The sequence below is a fragment of the Pimephales promelas genome, chromosome 3 (genome assembly GCF_988280905.1).
Source record: "Pimephales promelas chromosome 3, fPimPro1.hap1.1, whole genome shotgun sequence".
Classification (NCBI taxonomy): domain Eukaryota; kingdom Metazoa; phylum Chordata; class Actinopteri; order Cypriniformes; family Leuciscidae; genus Pimephales; species Pimephales promelas.
The window spans coordinates 37,088,709-37,116,649 of record NC_142771.1 but is presented as its reverse complement, the minus strand read 5'-3'; the positions used below and the strand labels follow the sequence as shown (position 1 = coordinate 37,116,649).

The window sequence follows — 27,941 nt, the reverse complement described above, 5'->3', positions numbered from 1 at the left end:
GAGTTAGTATCTTGAGGCCACAAGATAGTTATAATTATTTTTTTTTACCAAAGTGGGACTAGAGGGGCTCCGTACAAAACAGCAGCTAGTGTAACTTACGTCTCCAACCAAGAGCTGATCTACACCAATTGCAGTTCAAGAAATAGAGTGACAAATTATGCGTCGTTGAAAACCAAAGTGGTGGAAGACCAGAATTAAGTGTGAAATACTGTAACGAGACCAGTGAGTGACGGATCACAGACTGATGTTCAGCAGGGTCAGTTCAGGCAGTCTCAAATATTTATATCCACATCTTCGTACTTTGCAATTTGTGTGCGGCTGAGCAAGCTTTGCAGTGACAGGCGAAGCAAGTCCTCCAGATAAGGTGTTCTTCAACTCAAAGGACATTCAACATAAAGACAAAGTCACAGTATTACAAAACTCAGATTCTGGTTTCCTAGCAGACGGCTTTCGCTAGTGTTCATTTTGTTGCTGTATACAATAATTCCATGCAACACTGCATCTGAAAAATGTTAAGTGAGCAATCACATCGATCCATTGGCAGAAATTCATGATGATCCTACAAGCTCCGCCTCCTCTGCTGAGATTCAGCCAATCAGAAGGGAGCTCTGCTTTACAGTAAAGTGCACTTCATCAATTTGCTTCTGAAGTTTGGATATTAATGCTTCAAAATAAGCATAGCAATACAGCCAGAGGTTTCCAGCAGCTTCAAATACAAATTTTGGCCACTGTTTTACAGAGTAAAATAATGTGCACAGTTTTTTCTTTCGTTTTTCTTTAAAGAAAGAATAACAATGTGAAATTGTTGAGATTTGGGTCTTTGTTTCATAAACCCACACTGTAAACTATGTGCTAAGACTCCGAACCTTGTAACAACGTATTTAGGGGACATCTGAACATTGATTTATAAAAGCAAGACTCGTACATATCCACGTCTGGCAGGCTTTTTGTGCAAATTCGAACGTTTTCGCTCATAAATTCACCCTCAACCAGTTTCAAACCCTCGATAGGAGGTGCCTCAACTAGTAATGGGATGGTCTCAAAGACCACGACTCGTAAACATCACTCTTACGGACTGTTCTTCAGGGCCTTCGTTGCTCTGCTCCATTTATTCGAGTTTGTAAGGCTACCTAATACGACCGCCGCTTTTGACTGGCCCCAGTTCTGATTTGGGGTCAGGAGACAAGGAGCTCCAAGAGGTCTTAGTGCAGAGTCCAATGGAGGGACAGGAGGAGGTCTGCTCAGAGCAAATATCTCCAGTGACCCAGAAAGCCCCCACTGAGCTATCCACCCAGGCCTCCAACGGCTTCCCCACCAGGGAGGTCTTCTTCTGCGCCTCCTGCAGGGCAGGCTCGCTGGGTGGCAGCTTCAACACGTGAGCGAGCTGCTGGAAGCTTTGCTCCAAGTACACGTTACCTGGAGGACCCGCATGTACCCAGCCATGGTCTTCTGGAGGGAAGGGAATAGGAGGGAGAGATAAGTATATGAATATTTATTTGCTTTCAGAATAAAACAGGATGTAATAACCTTGATTATACTCAAGATATACAAAATTAGGAGGATCAGGCTCTTCCTATCAGAGCATGCAACACAACTCTGTGTTCAAGCTCTTGTTCTATCCAGACTGGACCAGTTTTTTTTTTCCAGGATTGAGAATTATGAGGCACGTCGCTTCCGACTGTCAACAAATCTATGGACTACAGTCATTAGCTCCCACCAACAGAACCCGGTTCTGTTGCGGGTTCCCAGCCTGTGTCCCTTCTCCGGATAGCGCTTACATCCGCGGATACTGCAGATAATCTGCGGCTCAAATGGGCCAAAATATAAAAAAATAACAAATAGATAGCACACGTACGTCTGCAAGATGTCCGTTTAAGATCACTTCATCTGGAAAGCATCTGCTGTTTACTAACATCTTTAAGATGCCAGTTTAACATACATTCTAAATCATTACATCTTAAAGACATCTTCTAAACGTCTATTTGACATCTGACAGGAAATGTCCTATAGACGTATTGCAGATGAGCAAACACTAAAAAATACGTCCTCCAGATGTAAACACAAACATCAAATAGACGTCTCTGTGATGTACGTGTGCTATCAGGGTTAATTGTGGGTTGGTCGCGGGTCGGTGAGTTATAAATCATTAATGTAAGACACGGAACTCATTTCGCGGTAAAACGCAATGAACACGCGTCACTTTTACTCTCGTTATCAACAACGTAGCTTTCTTCAGGGAAAAGGAATCAAGGAAAGCATCTTCTCTTTCTCCCGGACCCCCATAGCAGGAACAATTTCCACCCACTACAGTTTCACAAAATCCTGTGGGGAACACAGTATGTGATTGTGTCCTCAAAATAACAATCCAAGTACCTTATTGTTAAAATACCTAAAATATGTGGTTGTAAAAAGTGTTTTCTTCAGGATTTTACCACCTCCGCCTCGTATTGAGCCTGGAAAAAAAAAACCCTGTGGGCTAATGTAATGCTCTCTTGGCAGGTCTTCCAGCTTGCACTGTTAAACCTGCAACTGATCCAGATGCTGCAGCCAGAGTGGTCTTTAATGAGCCGAAGAGAGCGCACGTCACACCTCTCCTCATAAAACTACACTGGTTGCCAATTGTCGCTCGCATTAAATTCAACCCTATATCCACTACCTCTGCAACCCTATATCTTAACTCATTACTCCAGACCTACGTGCCATCCAAAAGCTTACTCTGAACGACACCTTGTGGTGGCGTCTCAAAGAGGCACAAATTCACTTTCACTGACCTTTACCCTAAGTCTGTTCCAAGCTGATCGAATGAACTGTCTAACTCAACCCGAGCTGCTGAGTCTTTAGCCATTTTCAAGAAACTGAAGACGCATGTTTTTCAGCAACACCTGACCCTTTAATACTAACACTTACTATTTTATATCTATTAAAAACAACAACCTTGCTATGTGTGCTGCACTGGTCTAACTGGGGACTGGTCACGGCACTTGCATATTGTTGCCCTATTTGTCATTGTTACCAAGTCGTTGTTACCAAGTAGGTTCAAAATATTTGATACGAGTAAAATACAGTAAAAAAAGTTTTAAATAGGGCTGCACAATTATCGCCATGAAACCACACACGATTTTACAAAATCTGTGATTATTTTATGCACAGGTTGTCAGTGCAGCACAGCGGATCGTGAAAGCCATAGGGCGCTCTCACGCATTATGGCAGCCTTTGCGATTTCGTAATTGTGATAAGCCAAATCGATTTAAGTGTGATTTCATGTCAATTGAAATTAATCGTGCAGCCCTAGTTTTAAATGGTAGTAATATTTCACATTAATGTCTCTCACCTGTGCGAAGGGGCTCACGTCCCTTGAAGGCCAGAGGCATGACCAGAAAGCGAGCTTCTGCCACGCGCTCCCACAACCGCAGCACACGCACCGTCCACACTCCAGGCCTGAGGGGGCGCTGCAGGGGCGGCTTGTATTGCGTGAACTCTGCCTCAATGTCTATGCTGATGTCATAGGAGGCTGCTACTATTTGTGCTGGATCAATCCACACAATAGTGGCTGTCAGGTTGGGCCCACGAGCCCACTTCTGAATTGCCACCGGCTCATCTAGAGGTCCCATCACACCCCCAAAGTTACGGAAGATCCGCTCCTTTGGATCCCACTCAGTTCCAACCTAGTACAAAACAGCATGAACAAAAAAAAACAAAACAGTGAAATATAAGACCTACACAATAAAGAAAGTTACAGAAATGAGTTGCGAAAGGTCTTTCATGTTGACTTTGGCAAATTCAACAAATGAAATAGAAATTCACTCAATTTTCTAAATGCATGTTATTGATCTTATCGTGAATGATTCATCCATCAATCGGTTTCATTATTTTATTTTATTTTTTTGAACTTGCAATATTTAATCAATATCAGAACTGGAAGTTCAGTGAAACGAAATACTTTTCTATGATAGCAGGACTAAACCTGCCCCTTTCTTAAAATTGACCACAAGCTCCCATTCACATCTGTCTGTACACTGCATATGCCTGTTCCTCTCACCTCAAGGTGTTTGAGACGCTCAAACTCATGAAGGTTGTGTTCCAGCTGCAGTGTTGCTTGAGGAACAGCCCACACCTCCAGCATCTCACGGGACCTGCTCACCCCATTCTGCACTTCCTGTCTTACCAGGTAACCCTGGAATCGGTCATCATAAAAATACAGGTGGACCGAGATGGGGAACCCAATGGGTTCAAACCTGTGGTTAAAAACAAAAAAAATAATCAATCAAATGGATGGTGGTATGGGACTGGAATTGAATGGGACTGGAATGGGATGGGAATAGAATTGGATGGGGCTGGAATGGGACTGGAATTGAATGGGACTGGAATGGGATGGGAATAGAATTGGATGGGGCTGGAATGGGACTGGAATTGGATGGACTATGAAAGGACTGGACTGGAATGGATTGGATGGGACCTGAATGGGATGGGAATGGAATGGACTAGGAAGGGACATGAATGGGATGGGAATGGAATAGGATGGGACTGGAATGGGATGGAACTGGATGGGACTGAACTTGGATGGGATTGGGAAGGGACTAGAATGGAATTGGATGAGACTAGAATGGAATTGGATGGACTAGAATAGAATTGGATGAGACTGAACTGGGATGGGATGGGACTGAACTGGGACTGGAATGGGATGGAATTGGATGGGACTGAACTGGGATGGGACTGGGAAGGGACAAGAATGGAATTGGATGGACTAGAATGGAATTGGATGGGACTGGAATGGGATGGGACTGGAAAGGAATTAGATGGATTAATTGGATAGGACTGGAATGGAATTGGATGAGACTGGAATGGAATTAAATGGGACTAGGATGGGACTGGAATGGAATTGGATGAGACTGGAATGGAATTAAATGGGACTAGGATGGGACTGGACTGGAATTGGACAGGACTGAATTGAAATTGACTGAAATGGGCGGATTGAATTGGATTGGACGGTCACCTGCAGGCCTCAGAACTGCTTTGAGTGGTCTCCGGCCTATGGAGGCCCAGTCTGAAGAAGGAGGAGTATGCCGTGAGAGCCACATCATTGAGGGATGAGACCCCATCCGCCTGTTCAAACAGGCTCTCCCAGTATGCTTTCAGTGCCACCGTGCCTGGCGGGTACTCCCCATACAGGTGATTGTCCAGGATTTCAATAGCCTCTTGATTCACAGTGGACTCAAACTTACGGGCGAAGAACGTAGGCCGCGTTAGTTGCTGTCGTGGGGAAGAAAAAAGTGTGGGGTTGAATTGGTGCCAAATGTAAGGTCAATTTCTAAGAAAGACACTGGGTCTCGATCACTAATAATTGTGTCATAATTTGTAACTTCTCCCAAAAAACAACTTTTCCCTAATCCACAACAAATTGCACACAACTGAATTTGTTACAAAATTACTAAAACTCCTTTTTATACAGACACAGATTACAGACCTATCATTAACCTGCTGTTTATATGTATCTGAAAACTTAATTTGCGCAGATTTCACACACAAGTTTGCGTGCACATAAGCTTAGTGAACGAGACCCACTGTGATCCTTTAAATACTGCGTGGCTTGATATATCTGAAGGGAACATTTATCAGTTCACAGACCTGTATTCTGATGAGGTCTGAGGGTTTGAAGTCATTGGGCGAACAGCCACACCAGTCCACTATGTGCTTATACTGGCACTTGCAGCCCAACTTCCGGTTCCAGTTGGTCACACGCAGGTTATTGTCGACCAAAGTATCACACATGTGGCTGTTTCCCAGCACTGTGTGAAAGAAAGACTGAAAACCAGACGGAGAGGAATTACATCATATATCCTCAGGGACACAGCGCTTAATGTTTACTGCTCTGTACCAAAACAATTAAATAAACGAAAATGGATTATCACATCAACAACAGTCTTATGAATTTATGATTCAGATTTAATACACAATAACAGTGACCGGATGTGCAGGATATGATAAAACTTGCTTCTTTAAAGGGGTCATTTCACAATTTTTCAGGCTTTTTGGCTTTACATAGTGTTTTTTTTTCACAATAGTGGAAAGAAAACATCCAAAACACACATTTAACTATCTTTTAGAGCACTTTATCTATTTGCGTCTGTAGATTTTAATTGCAGTATATCTTTAAAGACCGTTTTCCTCCTACATTGAGCCAGAAATCTTCCCTTCAGTAGCAGTTACATACACCAAACCTAACAGTTTTATTCTATATTCTCAAGGTTTTTGTTAATATATAATTGTTCTGATTTTATAAATCATTTTATTCCTTAAAAAAAAACAAATATCCAAAACTCCCTCTGTAAAAACCTATGACTCAAACCTATATGAACCTGACTTCATCCAATGTTCAGATTTTTGTTATAGAAATGTATGCAAATGAGTGCATATTTAATTAGATAATGCCTCATTTGCATATTTAACCATAACATTTGGCCATCAATGTGTACTTACATTTACGAGTCATTAAATCATGTTTAATTTGGACTTCTCTGTGCATGCTCTTTGAGGTGGACCCCCTAAACCTGCATTATATGACAGACAGACAAGAACGGTTTGGCCTAAAAATGTCAAAATTGAAACTACTGCGGAAACAAAGACACCTACATCTTGGATGCCCTTGAGGTAAGATAAAACATACCAAACATTCATTTCAAATTAAACTATCCCTTTAAGAATTTTTTTTAATGTAAATTACTTATTTTTTAAAAATTTATTTTCTTTATGTAAAATCATGTCTTTTTACTATTTACTAAAAAAAACACTAAAAATTTTTTTTTTTTGTGCCGGCATGACCAGATGATGTACACGTTTTCCAAAAGGCAGTACCTCAGCGGGCAGTAGAGCGTAGGTGTAAAACTGCTTGAGTCCCGTCACCAGCTCGTCCTGCGAGTTCACCACATACTCCACAAACTTCCGCGTGAGGGAGAACCAGTCCGAGCCTCCTGACACCACCAGCCCCTCAGGGATGCTGCGCTCGCCCAGACGCCACATGTGGTTGTCACATTCGTGGAACAGGCGGTCCAAACCCTGCTTCTTAATGAACCTGCGTGACAGGAGAGAGCAGGATGATGACAGATGCCATCGCAAACACTGTCACGGCTGCGTTATTATGTAAGTGAGGCATGTCAAAAGTGTCAAGGCGGTACAAATATCTAGAAATCAATGAATGACAACAGGAGTCTCATTAAAAGTGTAAATGAAAAATACAAAAATAAACTTTAGAAAGTAGTTCGGTGCAGATTTTTATTAGCATTTCTCAAGCTATTTGATTCCTTTTTTTTTCTGACCAACTTCAGTGTCATAAAACCAACACAAGTATTTAAACTTTCATGAATAAAACATATTTTTGAAAGTTATTACTTCATTATACCACTTGTAAATAAATTAGTAAGTATAAACCAATATTTAGTGCTTTTATTTTCTAATACATTACTTCTAAAACAAACTTTATTTTCTGAAAACATTACTTCAAAAACAGTAATATTGTGAAACTATTAGGGATGGGCAACGATTAATCGCGATTAATCACATCCAAAATAAAAGTTTGTGTTTACATAATATATGTGTGCGTAGTGTGTGTAACTAATTTGTATATATAAATACACAGGCATGTATGTATATATTTAAGAAATATATATATTTATACATAACTAATATTATATATAAATATTTGATATATTAATAACACATTTTTCTTAAATATATACATGCATGTGTGGGTATTTTTATATATACAAATTAATTATACACACACATATATTATGTAAACACAAACTTTTATTTTGGATGCGATTAATCATTACCCATCCCTAGAAATTATCAGTTTAAAATAACCTTTTTTTTTATTTTAAACCATTTTAAAAATGTAATTTATTCCTGGCTGTGATGGAAAACTGAAGTGACGGACAGAAATGAATATTATGGTACAGTAAATAAAATAAAAACATTTAAATGATGGCTGTAATCATTTTTTAAGACAGATTTATTCAAAAATATATTAAACAATGAAGACGCAATAGGTTAAGTAAAACTATATTAAATATGGAATACAAAGCATACATTTAGCAAAATTCTGCTCTCTAATGTTTATTTTTCTAGCTGACTATCGGGTCCTTCGATGTTTTTTCTTATGAAAACGTGACGTTACGTGGCATTGTTGTTTACAAGCGGTTTTATCGACGTCTTTCCCCGGTTGAAACACTGATTGAGCGATTATATGCGACCAAATTCATTTCAGGTAGCCGTAATGTTTCTTTTACCATACCTTCTGATGTTCACCCGTTTATTTAATGTCTGTAACTAATACTAAAGAGGAGATGAGATGATCGGTTCGTCGCTTCATATTAAAAGTAACAAAGCTTATTGCAGGCAATGTGCTTTGTTTCAGGCTTTTAAAATCGAGAAATTGATATTGACAATAACGATTCTGATTTAAAATTCAACAGAAAAATCAGTGCAAGAGTTAGTAAATTTGATTCAATGAATGAATTCCCAACTCGGATCCCAAATTGTTTAAATTCACGTAATCTCCACCCATTTTAGAGCCTCACTAGATGCGGACAGTATATCAGAACCTGGAGTAACCCGAGCTTACCTTGCGTTCTCTCTGCCGTGAGACTTCAGGAAGTTCTTGTCACGGTTCTGGGAGAGAAAAGCCACAAGCTCATCGTTGGTCCTGTTTTAGAGCGATAGTGAGAGAGGAGAGAAGAGATAAAAACGAGGGATTATGTCAGAAGCCCAGCGCTGACTGCAGGGTGGCGTGGGTGAAGTCTTCATCTGGAAGGAATTAGCCTCTGCCGACGGGATTTTGGTCGGTATAAACGTCTACATGTGCATCGGGCCACGAACACAGATTTGGCTTATTTAGCTCACTTTAAAGAAAGAAAGAGCATCAACAGCTGGAGGGATTGTGAAATTCTAAGGCTCTGATGTGTTGCAGAAATCCTCCCGAAACAGATTGCTGAGAAAGAGACAGATTTGCCAGCAACCTCATGAGAATGGCTCAGACATAAACTCACTCAATACTAGGGTTGGGTATTGAGAATCGAGTATCGATTGGAACCGGGACTAACTTTTCGTTTTTTTCTCCCGGAATCGTTCAAAAGTTAAAATTTCAATTCCTAGTTTCGATATTCACAGTGTGAAGAAGTGGAAGAAGAGTGGAAGAAGAAACCGCTGGACAACACCAACGAAGAAGCGTCTACCGGAAGCGTTGGCATAACCGCGCGAGTCAAACATGAGTAGCTTACGTCGGCGGTCCAAAGTGTGGCTTCACTTTTCTAAAAATTAACGAAATCTCGGCAAAATGCAAAATTTGTGACAAAAGGAGTATTTGTGACAGAAGGAGTATTTCCTTCAGAAAGACCGTTGGTTAACAAGGTTAGCTAAACTTTTTTTGACCCTGCCTCTTAAAAGAATCGAAATCGAGAATCGTTAGGAACAGGAATCGAAACAAGGAATCGGAATCAGAATCGTTCAAATTCAAACGATACCCAACCCTACTCAATACGCATCTCTCAAATCAGTATCATCAATCCATCTCACGTTTTTTTTTTTTTCACTTTCAATTCTGGGATTGCCTTTTCCAGGAAGACAGCACTGAAGGCCTCGTCCCTTTTTATCTTTTGGAATGGCTTCATCCAATTTGGTAGCTCCAATCAATTCCAATTGCATCAAATAAACAGGGCTGCACAATTAATCTAATCGTGGTATAGCTAATTGCAATTACCAAATCACAAGCAGCAAATTAAAGAAGTATGTTATCTGTTGCACAGCATGTTTACACAGATCATGATGCAGAGATCTCACAGCGTTCCCAAATGCACATGCAATGTGTGCTAGTTTCTCTTTATTTACACATTCGCATAATTCCGAACATACTTGCGGACAGAAGTTTACAGCACTTAAAAGTTTAAAAGCTCAAGGATGTTGAATGTTTACAGCTTGAGGGTTTGAACTATTAAAAGGGAAGAATTTAAGACTTGAATAGGAGTACTGTAGCTTGTAGTGCAAATCTAAATTACAACAGCATATATTTCTGTATACTAAATGTTTGTTATAATTTTATTAAAATGATTTACAACCAAAAAAAGATTAAATATTTTATCGGTTTACTTCCATCTCCATAAACCATCATTAGAGAACCATGAATATCTGTCATTAAATGATTAAAATCCTAACTTAAAATCAAAGTTCAGGTGACAAATGTTTGGGAAATCCTGGACTAGTCAATTAGTGTGGTCAATGTAGGCTTTTCCCCTTTAAAGGGGTCATATAACGCCATTTTTGTACAAGTTAATATAAATGTTTAGGGTCTAAATGAAAACTTTGTAATATACTTTTATTAAAAATTCGCATTAGTATTTTAAGAAAACATTATTTTACCTGGTCAAAATCAGCTCTGTTTTCAGCAAGCCGTTTCAGTGCATATCCCTTTAAATAATAAACCCCGCCCCTCTGTTCTGTGGGCGTGAACGCACGTGGAGTGTTGCCTTGACAACAGTTGAATGTTTTGGAGAGAGAATGGCGGCGGGAGTCCCTGAGGACACATTTGTGCAACCGTATCAGTTTGAACCGGAGTCGCACCAGAACAAGATGACGGCCGCAAAGAAGTTCGACAATTAAGGCTTGAGGACGTTTCTGAATGGTTGGTTAACGTAATGTCACTTTGATCAATCTTTGTATGCACTGGCTGTGTGGAGTAGTGAGATACGAACGTTGTGTGTTTACTGATGTATATTGACAGATTGACGTTACGACTAATTGTCATAAAAACCTTTTCCCCGCGATTTGCAAAAATTTATATAAAAATTAATAAAACGTTAGGTGCAGAGGGAACATAAACAGTTGGTACCGATTATTTTTTCAGGAGCAGCTTCTTAGCAAAACCAGCATTATACTGATCCTCGTTTATAAAGCAGTCTGGTGAGAAATGATTCGCGCAAACAAGAAAGTATTGACGTTGATCGTGGGGAATATTCCCTTCGTAAACAAAACTCAGCCACTGCGTCTTCAGCGGTTCAAATTTAGGAACATGAAAATGATTTCTGTGTTCATTATTGCACCCAAGAACAGAACAACACAATCGCTTAGACGCCATTCTGCTCCAGTGTATCAACTGGAGAAACAACTATTGAAACACTGCTGTCAATTAACAACCATGGGAGGGGCGTGCGACCGTGTGACGGCTCGATTTGAGGCAGGGGAAAACATATAATGAGATAAAAACAAAACCACTGGATGGATTCCCAGACAGCAAACTGACATTGAATCAACGTGGAAATATGACATAGAAACAACTTGATTTGACATTGTTTTGCTCATCGAATTAACGTTGAACCAACGTCAGACGCGTCATTCATCAAAACTAACGGAAAATCAACTTGAAATCAACGCGTTGTTTCAACGTTATGAAAGCAAACCAATTTTCGATTTTCATTTAGCTTTGAAGAATGCCGCGTCTGACGTTGGTTCAACGTTAATTCGATGAGCAAAATCAACGTTGTTTAAATGTCATGAGAGACGTCGTTTCCACGTTGATTCAATGTCAGTTTGCTGTCTGGGTTTGTATCATTAAATGATGGTTGTGTACAGCCACGACAACACACATTGCAGTACAATCAACTTGTTAAAGTGCATGTACCATTATTTGGCCCCTTTTAAGAAAATCCATAGTTCGGTCATGAAACTCTATCCGAGCACTGATTGGCTCTTCTAAACCCATTGACGTAGCCAATCAGATGTCCTTCCTAAATCACATTTATAAATATTCATTTATTACCATTCCCTAGCCGGCAACCGGTAGCAAGATATGAAAGCTAGTTTTCTTGCATCAGCATATTTCCTTTTTACACATGTTATTTTAAGTAAGCTGAACAAATCCTCATACATAATAGATCTCATTTACCAAAATCAAGCATATGTACATTGCATGCCCAATCCTGTTACTGGAGATCTACCCACCTGCAAAGTTCAGATCCACCCCTGAACGAACACACCTGCCTCTAATTATCAAGAGCTCCAGTAGATCTTAAAGGACAACTCCGGCGCAAAATGAACCTTTGGTCTAATTACACATTGCTACCTAGTCAACCGTTATCTGAGATTTGTTTTCATGATTGCCGAATGTAAATAGTGTTATCTCGAAAAACAGTTTAGCTTATAATGCTAGTATATAGGGCATAGAGTAATGACAAATAAAAATCGCTTGTCATTACCACTAACAAGGCTCAAAATAGCCCCACACTAACACGACAGCATAATAAGGGTCCCTACATACAAACCGAAGCATTGAGAACTTTGTCAGTGTCCAAACAGTTTAATAAGAAGATATTTATACACACAGTCAACTTCGCGAATACAGGAAGAAGCCATCTTTGAAAAAAAGTCTCTACCAGTCGATCTGCGAACGCCGATCCAAGTGCGCTGAACTGTGCAGAATCTCATATGATCCGTTGTTTCCAGAAGAAACACAAACACGAACCGTTTTCTTCTCTTTTATATGTACACGTAGCCTACTGTTCACGCTCACCTTATCACCTTATTCACATCTCACCAGCGCACTTGGATCGGCGTTCGTAGATCGACTGGTAGAGACTTTTTTTCCAAGATGGCTTCTTCCTGTGTTCGCGAAGTTGACTGTATGTATAAAATATCTTCTTATTAAACTGTTTGGACACTGACAAAGTTCTCAATGCTTCGGTTTGAATGTAGGGACCCTTATTATGCTGTCGTGTTAGTGTGGGGCATTTTTGAGCCTTGTTAGTGGTAATAACAAGCGATTTTTATTTGCCCCATTTACTAGCATTATACTAGCGTTATAGGCTAAACTGTTTTTAGAGATAAAACTATTTACATTCGGCAATCATGAAAACAAATCTCAGATAACGGTTGACTAGGTAACAATGTGTAATTAGACCAAAGGTTCATTTTGCGCCGGAGTTGTCCTTTAATTAGCTGGTTCAGTTGTGTTTGATCAGGATTGGTAGATGTCCAGGAACAGGATTGGGGACCCCTGACCCAAGGAAATGCTGACCTGGTGGGGAAGTCGGTGGCACTGAGGTTGATGAAGTAGTCCCACTTCCAGTCCAACATGGACAGCAGATCATGCATGCTGCGCAGGTAGGCCTTCAGCAGACTGGCCCCGCCCCAGATGGTGACCATGCGCCAGGGCGTGGCTCTCACGTTGGAGTAGAGCTCCGCCATCTGAAGCACTTCCCGATGCATGTAGTTTGAACGCTGTAAGGCACAAAATAACAGTGTTCAATGATCCTGAAGATGAGTATGTGATGAAGATGTTCAGCAAGCATGATATGCAAGCAAGCAGTGCAGTTTTAGCCGTCATGATTCTTCTGCTTCTGGGTGAGGGAAGATTCCTTGGCAGGAGTTTAGTTTATCTTTGAAGAACTTTACTTTTAAGAGGCTAAGACCTGAAATAACTTGAATCAAACGAGACAGGCATGTAGAGAGGAAGAGACAGAGCAGATGTTGTGCCAAATCGTATCAAGGTGTGAAGTGTTCCTCGAGTAAAAGCCCAGGTTTACCACAAGCTCTGACAAACCTCAGCTCTACACACACCTTTGTTCCCCAGCATGTGAGCTGACGGCCACCGCGTGTCTCGAACACTCAAGTTTTAATCAAGAATCAAACCCACAGGGCTGTCTTTAAGGTGGAACAGAGACTTATTTGATGTCTGAGTTCAGTTCTTTTGGGGTCACGGTGGCTTTGTGAACTCTTGACAGTGGTTTGCAGTTAGTCTAACACTAGTAATGCATCAAATTCAAAAAGCAACCAAAAATTGTGGACCGGTGGAGCCAAAAACGGAAACCAAAGCTTATTTTAAACAAAGTCTTGTTTAATATAAATGATTACACAACCTCTCTTTAATTGGGGTTAATTCACAATAGATCTTATTCACATCAGCGCCATCTTGATTTCACACAGGAATGAAAGCGAGGTTAGACATACATCTCTTCAGTGGATTGTACTATTATTTGTTATATAAGGTGTTTTTGGATTGTATTGCTGACGAAACACAGCAAAAATTTCAGAATACAAAAAAACCCCTGACAACATGAGCTGTGCAAAATAAGTTATCAGGAGCTTTCTAATGGTGCGTTCACACCGGACGCGAATAGCGCGTCAGCCACAAATGATTTCAATGTTAAATCAATGCAAAGACGCGTTACGCGCGTAAAAAATTCCCGCGGCACGAATGAGTAAGACGCGAATACGCCTCGTTCGCGCGAATTGAGTGTCTGGCGCGTTACGCGCAAATGATTTAGTTAGTGCTATTTGTGCATTCACGCGTTTGACGCAAATTCGCATCTGCCGCCCGAGTCGAAAAATCTGAACTTTGGTGTCAATTCACGCTGCGTTAACCAATCAGGAGACTAGTTGCTTGCTCACGTGGTGAAGTGTCTGGAAGCTTCCATAAATTATTTTGTAATAAGACTAAATGCATGGTGAGATTATTATGCACAACAAAGCAAATACAGTATTTTATCACTTAAAACTTTATTTCAATATACGAGACATGTTCATTTTGCCAAACGGTTCGCCTCTGAAGGGTCCGGTGGACACAAATACGGCGACGATGATCCCCACGCCGCTGTTCTAGCTCCCCAGAGAAAATACAGTACGGTGAATCTCTCGATGAATGCTCGATCAACATAAAAAAAGATGGCCGACAACGGGTTTCGATTTTGACGCGCGAGACGCGCATAAATTTCGCTTCAAATATTAGATTTTACGTGCGTCAGTTTCGCTCTCGACGCGTGAATTTACACAAAGTGTTCGAGCGTCAAACTAGACGCGAATTTGACGCGCTATTCGCGTCCGCGTCTACAGAGGATGCCACTGAAAACAAGTCTATCCCTCACAGCCTCACTTTCATTCCTGTCATGGCGCTGCTCTGAATAAAGTCCGTAACATACAGGGTCCAACCAGGGTAAAATATTGTTTAGCCTAAATTTACAAACTGCATAGAAAAAAATAAACATTTAAAACGACACAATAAATTACAATTGTTCTTGACTTAAGATGCGAAACTTTGCCTAAATTTAGCATGCAAAAAAGGTAAACAGTGTAGCAAAGTATGAAGCTCAGCTCACACTCTCATACTAAGTGGTCAACGTGGCGAAACCGCGTGAACAACTTTAAAACGTTACGAAATTTGTGTGGGAAAAATTTTTTCGCCCTCACGCGAAAGTGTCGATTTCTATCAAATTATGCAGAACAACGGTAAATGTGACTGTAGCTTTACTCAATGAACCGCAAATCGCTACTTTCGTCATGTGCAACTCAAACTGAGACCCATTTTTTTAATTGTATTTATGGTTCATGAGGCTGTTCTTAGATGCATATAAATTCTGAGCAAAATTTTGTTTTCAAAATCTAGTTGGGTTCTAACTTACCTTATCCACATGGATGTAGTAAAAGTGGTCTTTGTGATAGATGGCTTTTAGGAGCCGTTTCAATTGTCGGACCGCTCGTCCATGAACCACCAGCACGAAAACCACCCTGACCGGGTTCTCCACCTTGGAGAGGTCAGTGTCAGAAAAATCTGCATGCTGGATAGCACTGGAAATCACTGAAGATGGACAGAGAGAAAACAAACTTTACATGTCAAGTCAAGTCCACCTAACTTTATAGTGCTTTTTACAAGATTGTTTTAAGCTGATTTACAGTGATAATAGGAAATTAAAGCAATAACGATTGTTTTGGCTGTACAGCAACTCTAGACGAATGTCATTGTCCAGTTTAAAGGAGTAGTTCACTTTTAAAAAAAACTTTTGCTGATAATTTACTCACCCCCATGTCATCCAAGATATCCATGTCTTTCTTTCTTCAGTCGAAAAGAAATTAAGGTTTTTGATGAAAACATTCCAGCATTTTTCTCCATATAATGGACTCCAGACAATGAATAAGGGTCTTATCAAATGAAACGATTGCTCATTAAAAAAAAAAAAAAAGTGTAAGTTTTATAAGCTCAAAGGCCGCCTTGCTCTGTTCTGTGACTCTCCTGTTCAAACAAGTTTATCAAAATGAACCAATCTTTTCCCGAGTCAATTCATTCATTTCGTTCGTTGAATGAACCAAATGACACGAAAAAAGATTCATTTATTTTGATAAACGAGTTTGAACAGGAGAGTCACGAACGCGCATCACAGAACAGAGCAAGGCGAGGATTTGAGCTTATAAAACTTTGTTATTTCTTTTTATGAGTGATCGTTTTGCTTGATAAGACCCTTATTCATCGTCTGGAATCATTTAAAGCCCTTTAAAGCTGCACTGAAACTCTCATTTGGACCTTGCACCGTTTGGTTCCCACTGAAGTCCATTATATGGAGAAAAATCCTGGAATATTTTCATCAAAAACCTTAATTTCTCTTCGACTGAAGAAAGAAAGACATGGACATCTTGGATGACACGAGGGTGAGTAAATTATCAGCAAAAGTTTTTTTAAAAGTGAACTACTCCTTTAAGTAAGAATTAAGCCACTTAAATGAACAGTTCACTTTAAAATGGAATTTATTCAGCCTCAAACTGTTTCAACCCTGTATGAATTTCTTTCTCCTGCTGAACACAAAAGAAGATTATTTTGAAGAATGTCGGCAACCAAACAGTTGATGGACCCCACTGATTTCCAGTCTCCATGGGGGAATTACTACTTCCGTAACATTTTTCCTCCTATGGAAGTCAATGGAATCCATCAACTGTCTGCTTACTGACATTCTTCAAAATGTATTTTGTGTTCAGCAGAAATAAAGAAATTCATACAGGTTTGAAACCACTGCAAGTAAATGATAAACTTTTTCATTAACTTTCAGACATGACTGGATGTGTATATCTATGACGGATGAAAGAGTGCAGTTACCATGCTGTGGGCAAAACTGAGGCAGTGACTGAGGCATAAGCTGTCCTGCTTGGTGCTGGCAGACGATGTTGGCGATCTCCTGTCTGCACTGTCGTGAACCAGCACGTTGGAGGGCAGACAGGGCGTCCTTGCCCGAGATCTCACATTTGGGCACAAAGTCGCTGCTCGGGGCTTGAGGAGCACCCCCGACGCTGCCTGGCTCTCCAGGTGCCACTAGATGGATTTTGGCTATTTCCCCTCGCTGAGTCTCGCTGAAGTTACGGCTACTTGAGGGATCGTAATGGGCAACTTTATCAACCACCACTCCATCTTCCAGCCCGCCAAAGCTCTTGTCCTTCAACGAGGGCTTGCTTCTCCGTCTAGACACACTCCTGATGATGGTGGTCACGGCGGGCCGACCCTGACGCTGCCGCCACTGGACGTGTTTCGCCCCGGACAGGGCATTTTGCCTGTCAAAGGCCACAGGGTCCATTCTCCGCTCCTCCCCATCGTGGTCGGGCAACTTCGACCGCCGCTGCTTCTGAGAAAAGCAAATAAATCAGAGATTTAATACCAAATCCCTCCACTGCGCATGAGAGAAAACAGGATCAAATCGGTTTTAGAATGATTTACTCTCTGAAACACACTTGCTGACATTTCAGGGAGCGCAGAGGCACAACATGTTTGCTTTATTTCCCATTTGTTGTTCTTTTCCTGTCTCAAGTTGGGGTTATATTTAGCATCGTTTAGTGGCGGGAATCAGAGGAAGCAGAGATTCGTAAAGAGGATAGTGACTCCCAGCTCGGCCAACGCAGAAAAACACTCAGTGCCATTATCACAAACAGCATCTAGATCCACAGGGGTGCAAGGCTGAATCTCACAAAACCTGCCAAGATCATGTTTATTAAAAAAAAAGAAAGAAATTGGTAACACTTTACAATAAGGTTTCATTTGTTTACATTAACTAACAATGAACACTTCCACATTTACTATTATCAGGCCTTCCCGCTTGGGTTTCTCCAGCGCTGGAGAGTCGTAGCCCTCAATCGGGTCATGGGGTCTATACGACCCCAATCGACTTTTACTTAATAAAAAAAGGTTCCTTTCATTTCAGTGGATTACGATTTTGTAACTTTTCATACATTATCTATCTAAACACACACACACACACACACACACAAAAACTGGGCTAGATTGTAAAAAAAAAAATTTTTACACTTCTGGTCTTCAGGGTCAATATGACCCCACATTGAAATGAATGGGAAATGTGAAAAAAAAAAAGTCCGGCATAAATCTGAAAATTTTTACACAGAAATGAAGGCCTAGTACTAGAGCATAAATGAATGCATCATAAAAAATAATATTTCATATGCAAGCTAATGGTGTAGTTGAGGAATTGTGTGGTAAATGGATACAAAAGTACTTTATTTCTCCAAAAACACAGCATTAATGAATAGATGAGAAGTAAACAAAAAAAATATATTATTAAACATGTATATTTTTTGTACAATTACTCAATCAATTGTTGGGGTCGTATAGACCCGAAGCCCAGAAGTGTAAACAGGAAACGAAGACCATTTGAAGGTTAAAGATCTTGCCTGATCATAACCCTTTTTCCCAGTGAGCTTCTCTTCATTGGTAATCTCCAATGCATTCTCATCCTAGGGCGTCATATAGTGACGCTTTTGAAATTTAATCTAAATCCAACGCACATGGCACCCTTTAGCGTCAATATAACACGCACAGAGCTTTGTTCGGTTATGGGTAGGTTTAGGTCTGGGGTAGGGTTATGCCTGGTTCGGATTACACTATTTTTTTTGTCTGTTACGATAGTGTCAGATTACGCGATTTGACACGTCACGTTGCTTCCTGACCAGTCATCGCATGATGTCATCGAGAAGGCGAAACAAGTAGCGAGTGACTTCCGGAAACGAACGTAAACAAACAATGGATGAAGCGGCGAGTGTTGTATTGGCTGTCCTGTGTTCAGAAAAAAAGTAAAAAAAGAAAGAAAACCCGACAATGGACACGTTCCTGGATTGCTCGAAGGGCTGTCAATCCTCCAAAGAGAACTTGAGGTAAAATATTGTTTTCTTATATATTTTTACTTTTAGTTTTAACGTTAGCACCATCATCTCTCTTTCGTTTCGTCATTTTTGAAAGTTGTGTACGGATTCTGTGCTCCTATTGGTCAACCTCATACATGTGACCGAATCGTCGTGGACGACCGTTACAAAAATTAAACATGCAGTCTTTTTGTCGTGAAGCGTCGCAGACGCGACATAGGTTGTCGCCCACTATGACACACTATACGAGATGATACGATCGAATCTTGCGTCCCGACGCCGTTGTCGTTTACGAATCCCCACGATCCCCATGTCCCCATGTCAAACGGATCGTGCCAAAATCAGGCTAAAATCGTGTAATCTGAACCAGGCATTAAGGTTAGACCACTAGGAGGCGCGTTCTGGCCCATATATATCCGAGTCTCATAATGCCGCTAAAGGGTGCCATGTGCGTTGGATGTAGACGAAATGTTAAAAGTGTCAGTATATGATGCCTTGGGATGAGAACGGGCTGTAATCTCAGCTTTAACATTAACATCCGTAAACCAGCTCAATCTCTTCCATCTCAGATAGGGGTATTACTTTCTTTTATTCTAACTCTAAACTTTTTAAATTATTCTTATTTATATTGATTGTTTTAATTCCTTCTATGTAAAGCACTTTGAATTTCCATTGTGTATGAAATGTGCTACATAATAAACTTGCCTTGCCTTGCCTTTCTACAAATGTCCCACTTGCTCACTCTCTCTCCTCCCCCTACTGCTGATTGGCTGCAAGAGCGTTGTTGTGCTCGGCCTGATCGGACCTCAGACGTCTAGCAACTATTCACAAAATTGTTGTTTATCTCATATTTATATCGGCCATCAAAAAAAATTATATTGGTTGACCACTAGCTTCCAATATAGCAAAAAGAAGAACATATGCAAACAAACTAAAACAATCTAGTCCTGTGCTAAGAATAAAAGCAAACCACAATGCTGCATGGCATGCAAATGTGGTGCTGGAAGTATGTAATGGAAGAGAGAGAGAAATTACAAGCAATTCCCACCACTTCCTGTTATAGGACCATTACAAAGCAAGTCTGGGTCTATGCCAACATCTGCTACCCACAAAAAAACAATGGACTGGTACAGCAGCACCAGTTCACCAGTGGGCCTCGTTCTCTGCAATCGTTTGGACTTTTAAGCACAGGCGTTTCGAAAGTGAACCAACAGCTTTGTTTCAAAACATGAGTTGGCAAAGACTTGCTACCAAAGCTGAAAGCTGTTAAACAAGGACAGCAGCTTTGTGTTCTTTGTGAAGGTGATCCCAGAATACAATGTGGTCCGCTCAGGGAAATGCATCTTTGAAAACAGTATATCAATTATGTATGTTTGTATGTGTACAGTCAAACCAAAATTTATTCAAACACCTTCAACATTTCTCACATTTTCACAGTTTATTTGCTATAGAAAATGGTAATAATAAAATATGACAAGAGTAATTAAATCAGTTGATATTTCACTAGTTTTGTCCAATACTTCTGTTAGACTAGGGTAGAAAACTAGGGTAGAAAATAGCCTATTACCTTCCTTTTCATGTTTTTTAATGTAAAAACCAAGCCAACGTCATTCGAAACCCAGTTCATGGCCCCTTTAAAAACAATGTAATGTAATTGACGATTTTACCAATTACATGCAAGTGCTGTGTAGAATTAGGCTGTTGTGAAGCTTGTATAGCTTGTGTTATGTATTTTATACCCAGAAGTACAAGACTTAGGCCTTCAGCAAAAAGGGCAACATTAAACCACCCTCTTAAGCTGAACAGTCAGATGACAGCTGTCCCCACACGGCCTCTCACCAAAGAGGTTATTTCATAACCTTAAAATCAACCCACACTACAGGAATGTTTGAGTCGTTGTCAAATGCGGCTACACTGGCTCTTATTCAGAGCCTGGAAGCAAACGCCTTGCAAATGGCAAATCAAGCAAAAGGGTCAGACAGTCAAATCAGTGTAGTTATTGACTGGTTGTTCATTTGAAACTCAATTAGGCCTAATGAATGCATTTTTATTTGTATAACATTTGCATTTAATACACAACCATGGCCATGTTTTGGATTGGATTTATCACTGAAGTCTTTATATCTGACTGTAATTACCCATTTTGCTGAAATCTGAGGCAACGGGTCATGTGATGGGTGGCTGACGAATCAGGGAAGGACACGTCATGACTGAAGACACCCAATCATAGAGCCGAGCGTCAGCCTCTGCGTCTTCGTTTCTGAAGTCCTCCGTTTTGTCCCACCCTCTGGAGATTCAAAACTGAACAGCAGTGTTTCTAAACTTCTCCGTTTTAGGTCTTCGTTTTTTGATTTTAGTCTGGACGGGAGGTGCAAACTAGTGTTGGGCGATATGCTCCATTTTCATATCGTCCTATAGTCAGCCTGTGAGATCGGCGATACACGATATTATCGTGAGGGGGCGGGGCTAACTTATTTGATTATTAACTTGATTATTTAGCCTACTCATTAATTTGCTTGTTTTATTGGCCTACTTCGTTTTATATATATATTTTTATATTTGTATTTTTTCTATTTTGCTAGCAAAGGTGGAGTGTTTATTAATAGGATCAGGTTATTTCCTGGTATAGTGAGGTAAAAAAAAGAGATCCTAATCCTTTTGTTTGTCAACGGGAAATTTACGGACACATTAGCCTATCCTCATGCCGTTACATGCAGCATTTTGACTAGGGTCTATTACTGCACGAGATGAAAACACGTTTTAATAATTTCTTGGGTCAGAAAAAGTCGGAGTTTGCGATATGTGCCCCCCTACCAGTGCGCTCTCTGCGCACTTCAGTAAGCACGAAGTACGCGGTTTAATGTGTCTTAAATGCCGATAGAAACAAGAGCAAGGGCCAAACGTCTAGCTGAGTCGATCGGTTTACTTATACTTATGACTTGACTCTGATAAAGGAAACGTTTACATGACCACATGCATTGTCAAGTTTATTCAACATAATCAGGTTAAGAACGTCGTCGCATGTAAACGCGCTCAATCTCTGAAAGTGAAAGTAAAAACGGACTGCTTTCGGCATCTGCATTAACGCCGCGTTCCCTCAGAGACGACGATGATAACGGTAACTATAATACTATTTTAGTGATATTATTATTAATACTATTTAGTAATTGTATTGTTTTTAGTGTTAGTGTCATTAAACGTTTTGTTAATGTGTTACGGAAACAAAGACGAACAACGATGCCTTTTTCATCTTGGATCTGTAGGAAATTGAATTTTGCGTCTGTTAAAACGAGCACACTTGATAATTTGTGAATGGATCACCTTGCAATTAAATTTTAATGTGGGATGTTTTTTAGTCTGTTTTAAAAACATTCTCATAAAGTGTGAAAAGTGTGTAATAAACATAAAGTGTGTTGTTGCAATTGTTAAGGTGATGTCGTTGTAAATTTAGGGCAAGGCAAATTAATTGTAGTTCCTAATATTCATTTAATAACAATACTAGCTTTATAATAATAACAATAGCCTAATAATAATAATTTAATACATTATGATAAAATGAGCCAATTATCGTATTGATATCGTCAAAGGCATCTGCCATCGGCGATATGTCAGACTATCGTCGATACACGATACTATCGTCTATCGGCACAACCCTAGTGCAAACGTAGCAAAAGGTCTCCATTTTTAAACGAAAATGCAGTAGTGAGGACGGGGCCTGAAATAATCATCATTTGGCAACAGTCTAAGGTTCGTAAATGAATCAGTCCTAGAATTGTTAATGGAGCCAGACCGATATATCGGCCGGCCAATATTATCGGCCGATATTAGGCATTTTCCAAAATATCGGCATCGGCAGTTATAATGGCCGATAAATGAATATTTAAAAAATAAAATAAAAACGGACGAAACACGCTTCAATCATCTCTCCTTGGCCTGTTATATTGAAAATGTATGTTTTACAATTTGCAGTATGATGTTATCTATTGCTAAATTATGGCTCATCATAGACTAGCTAACCACAAAGCTGGCTAATGCCACTATCATCAGTGGAAGACCGCTAACGTTAACATTAATGAGCTTGGAAACCACAATGAACTTTTTCTGCCTAATTTAAGTAATTATTACTGTATCTATAGCTAGTATATCTCTAGTTACAGTCCCTGCATTGTAAAATGTAAGTTAGACTTGCGAGGAGTGAACATTTAGACATAGAGAAAAAGTATCAAACGTATCTTGTGCAGAAAAGTTAGCTTTTCTTTTACACGTGTGTGAAATCCAACAATATTTAATTTAAAAAAAAATATCGGCCGATATATCGGAATATCGGATTTTAAAACCCAAAAATATTTGTATCGGTATCGGCCTTCAAAATCCTTTATCGGTCGGGCTCTAATCGTTAAATTCCTTTATTAAGCACAGATCACAGCAACACCACATGACCTGCAGTATTTGATTTTTCCAGTCTTAGAAAGCAAAGGCTGCAAACTCAATGGCCTTTTTCATCACACTGAAGACAGAGGGCACAGAAGCCTCTGGATGTGCTGTGGTTGGAATGAGAAGAACTTCTTGTGTAGGCAATAGGGATCAATTAGGACGGTTGACTCGTCATCAAACAATCAGTTAGTCGACTAGTGCGTAAAGGTTCTTCATTACCTTTAAGCGGTGGTGCTGAAAAAGGGGCTAAATATAGAGTCATTCAGGGGGGATTTCAGCGTGCTGCTAATGGTCAATAAGTTCACACAAAACTGCAATTTGTTAACAAAGCAATAAGTCTTTCAGCGGCAGTTGGTGAATAAGTTCATTTTTAAGAGTGTAACAAAAAAAAATTAACATTCCCTAAAAATGCCAACGATGTTTATTTAGCCCCTTTCACACAGCACGTTGATCCCGGGAAATTGCCAGAACACCTTCAGTGTGAGCACAAACACGACGCGGGATTGATACCGGGACTGATCACTTTTCCTGAAAAATACACATACTGAGGGGCAGTTTACACGCAAAACTTTTTATGTGTTTTGGCAGTTCGTTTACACAGCGGCGTTTTGGTTGCCTGAAAACGCAAACTTTTGAAAACGGGTTTCAAAGTGCAAGTTTTTGAAAACGGTCTCCGTGTAAACAACAAAAACGCGAATCTCGAAGACGATAAATCCATGTGCGTATTACGTGTTCAGTTTATAGTGTTTCATCAGCATCTAGTGGCCTGGCAGCAGAATACAGGGTTTTAAGTCGTTTTCGTGGATCCGTGTGATTGGGGATCGTTTTGTGATTAGGGATACATACACTGAGGGGCTGTTTACACACCATTTTCAACTAAAAACGTAAAACTTTTTATGCGTTTTGGCCGTTCGTTTACACAGCGGAGTTTTGGTTGCCTGAAAACGCAAACTTTTGAAAACGGGTTTCAAAGTGCAAGTTTTTGAAAACGGTCTCCGTGTATACAACAAAAACGCGAATCTCGAAAACGATAAATCCATGTGCGTATTACGTGTTCAGTTTATAGTGTTTTATCACCATCTAGTGGCCTGGCAGCAGAATACAGGGTTTTAAGTCGTTTTCGTGGATCCGTGTGATTGGGGATCGTTTTGTGATTAGGGATACATACACTGAGGGGCTGTTTACACACCATTTTCAACTAAAAACGTAAAACTTTTTATGCGTTTTGGCCGTTCGTTTACACAGCGGAGTTTTGGTTGCCTGAAAACGCAAACTTTTGAAAACGGGTTTCAAAGTGCAAGTTTTTGAAAACGGTCTCCGTGTATACAACAAAAACGCGAATCTCGAAAACGATAAATCCATGTGCGTATTACGTGTTCAGTTTATAGTGTTTTATCACCATCTAGTGGCCTGGCAGCAGAATACAGGGTTTTAAGTCGTTTTAGTGGATCCGTGTGATTGGGGATTGTTTTGACAATGGTGTCGAAAACTAAAAGGAAAAACTTCTCCGTTTTGAGCACATAGTTGTTGTGTAAATGTACCCCAGTTTAATTTGGATTACTAAAGAACGTTTTTGCTCAATACATTCATTGATCTTGTAGGGAATCTATTCGACTGCAGGTTGACGGAGCAGGAATCCGGACATGACAGCCAGCACATTCCTGATACTCGTCACAACTCGTAACCTCCTTTCCCAAATCATGTATTCACATATTAGCCTACTCTTGAACAGCAGACAGTTAAACATTTACTAATTAGCAATGCAGGATTCTTTCAAGTTTACTTACAGTTAATTTATTACAGGATAAGTCATCTTGGACTAACCTGAGGTTGTGTTTTGACCAATAGCACAAAGATTATTATCATTCCTGAAACCCCCCTGCTGGGGTTTGATCCGCTTGGATGTTTAAACACTACACCACACATTATTAGATGCAGTCATCCGAGAGCAGCAAAACGGTCACACATGATCATTTAACAGCAGTTTACAAACCCTGTCTGAGACAACAGAAATAAAGCACATGTACTGTGCATGACACCTATTGAACTGCAAGTTAGTATAGAAGAATAAAAGTGGTAAACCAGTAGAGCAAGATGAATCACACTTTGGTAATTGTGCAAATTAAGTTGTAGCACCATGTCCAGTTGAATCAATTCAAGTCAGTAGGTCGGACCACATAAATCGACATAGGACTATTGTGCAAGAGGTAAAAAGAATATAAATACTGTTCGTTTTCTCACACAAACTGCTCGTTTTATGTCTTAGGCTATCAATGTGTACTTACATTTACGAGTCATTAAATCATGTTTAATTTGGACTTCTCTGTGCATGCTCTTTGAGGTGGTGACCATAGACCTCCATTATATGACTGACAGACAAGAACGGTTTGACCTAAAAATATCAAAATTGAAAATACTGCGGAAACAAAGACACCTACATCTTGGATGCCCTTGAGGTAAGATAAAACATATCAAAACTGTATTTCAAAGTGAACTATCCCTTTAATAGAGCCTGAGGACACAATCTATTAACAGCCAGATTTAATTGTCGGCTGTGTCTCAAAACCAAGCAAGCTCCCTACCTAGACAACAACTATGACACAGATGGGAATTGAAAATTGGGAATTGTGCCGCTTACACGGTCATGACAAAAACCTACCCGAGTCACAAATAAGCACCAAATCGGATTTGGCCAAACAGGCACGAGCAGCCTTTTTAGTCTAGATAGGTAGTTCACTATCGGTTTTAAGACTATGATGCCCAAAACTGCTATAAGACCTCACAAGAAAACATCAAAACACAGTAACCTCCATCTACGTATTCTTAAAAAATGAAAAATCTTGTTTTTTAAGTAATATTGCAGTATTTATCTTAAGGGATTTTTCCATGCAGATATATATTTTTATAATTCATGACATGTGCCTCAATTTTTAATTAGAATAAGCTTCCCTCCCTCTTGCAGCTCATCTCTTCTCTGATGATGCGTTTACTGGCGTGAGGGCGGGGCAACCTGTCACTCACATGAGATCAGCCAATAGTAAACCACAACCGTCCAATCAGAAACAGAAAATCGCTAATCCAATAGAAAAGGCTAATCAAAACTTCAGTTAATGGCAACATTAAAAAATAAAGGTTCTTTATCGCCACTGATCATCGTTCCATGAAGAAGCTTTAACACCCGTAGGATCTTTCCATTCCATAAAAGATTCTTTGTGAAAAAAAAAAAAAAGTTCTTTAGATTTTTCAAACTATTTTCACAATAAGAAAAAAAAAATGGTTATTTTAAGAACAGTTCATTGAAAGGTGTTTTGGGAAACCAAAAACTGCGAAACAACCCTTTTGGGACTCTTATTTTTGGAAGTCTAGTCAGCATTTTTGGGAAACATAGTCAAAGTCAGTGACCTATGGTGTTAAAAAAAAGTGCTGTCTAGGTAGGACACTTAAGACTAGCCCTACAAGGGTTGCAGTTTAAAAGGTAGGAGGCTCACTAGAGTCTAATACACTGAAGACCAACAGTCCTGAGCATAAAGGCAGGGATATAAGATATTAATGCCTAAAATGCGGTCTATGTATGAGGCCCTCTAAGTTAAGACTAAGATGACCAATAATGCAGCCTACGTAGACATATCATAAGTTTCTACAAAACCATAGAGTTGTTATGGGTGAAGTCAGTCCAGTCATTTAAAACCCGACGCCGGTCAAAACAAATCAATCTAACAGACCTGCCCTACACAACACTTGACCATAACAACTTCAAATATGTATCACACACTACGACTTTTTTATGCAATGCAATAAACGCGTTTGTTTACACCCGGTGTCGCTATTACTGGAATTACAGTTCATCTAATGAGAATGGAGTGACGGGTTTGCCTTAGCTTAGCATGCTATCATAAACCTTCAGATCAAACGGCGCAACTGAGACACGGAGGACAGATTTGCCCGCATGAAACAGCACCTTACCTCCGTCTCTCCCTCCTCCAGACTCCGCAGGCTCCATACCACCAGCCCCTGGATCAGCAGGATGGTTAAACCGGCCGCGATCGCGAGTTTATACCGTCTAAGGAGCTTCTGTACACGGGTGCTCGCGACCATCTTTCCCGTGAATCGCACTCGCACCGACTCGCACACAGAAGCGAGTCACGTTAGCCGCGAGTCGCAAATTGGAGGGAGTTGACTCAGTGAATCAGACTGTTAATGACCGAAGAGAAAGCTTCGCGGTTCGGAGTCTTCGAACCAAATGATTCTCCTTCAACTGAATCAGATTGACGTGAATCCATGTTCAGAGAGATGCCGAGGTGGCTGTGAAAATATTATAAATAAAGTGTACGATTCCCAACTTCACGGCGGTTTGTTTACGAACTGATTTCAAATATATTGTTAATGTTTTTACGAACTTATCCTGTCGTAATAATAATAATAAAATCTTTAAATGGTAATTTCCGAAGAATGAAAACATTCGTATGAGAAAATGAATCAATGAATGTAATACTGCTGCTAGCTCTCTGTAGCAATATAAAAACACGCAAAAGTTATTGCTAACGTTAGGTGGCGCTCAG

General features: G+C 40.1%; 1 protein-coding gene across 2 annotated transcripts; it reads right to left on the bottom strand.

The window, feature by feature from the left end:
* Positions 1-257: 257 nt before the first annotated feature.
* On the bottom strand, positions 258-27,533 carry xylt2 (xylosyltransferase II). 2 transcript variants are annotated; one of them, XM_089128835.1, is made up of 11 exons: positions 27,346-27,533; positions 16,904-17,423; positions 15,441-15,616; positions 13,061-13,263; positions 8,621-8,701; positions 6,853-7,069; positions 5,626-5,802; positions 4,994-5,250; positions 4,040-4,235; positions 3,332-3,665; positions 258-1,446 (listed from the first exon to the last, which is right to left on the bottom strand). In XM_089128835.1, exons 1-11 carry the CDS (start codon positions 27,475-27,477, stop codon positions 1,127-1,129), a joined length of 2,613 nt encoding a protein of 870 aa, XP_088984961.1. In that variant the 5' UTR covers positions 27,478-27,533; the 3' UTR covers positions 258-1,126. The 2 variants fall into 2 exon arrangements, with proteins under 2 accessions (XP_088984961.1, XP_039521548.2); XM_039665614.2 differs by having other exon boundaries at positions 258-1,449; positions 27,346-27,532.
* Positions 27,534-27,941: the final 408 nt, after the last annotated feature.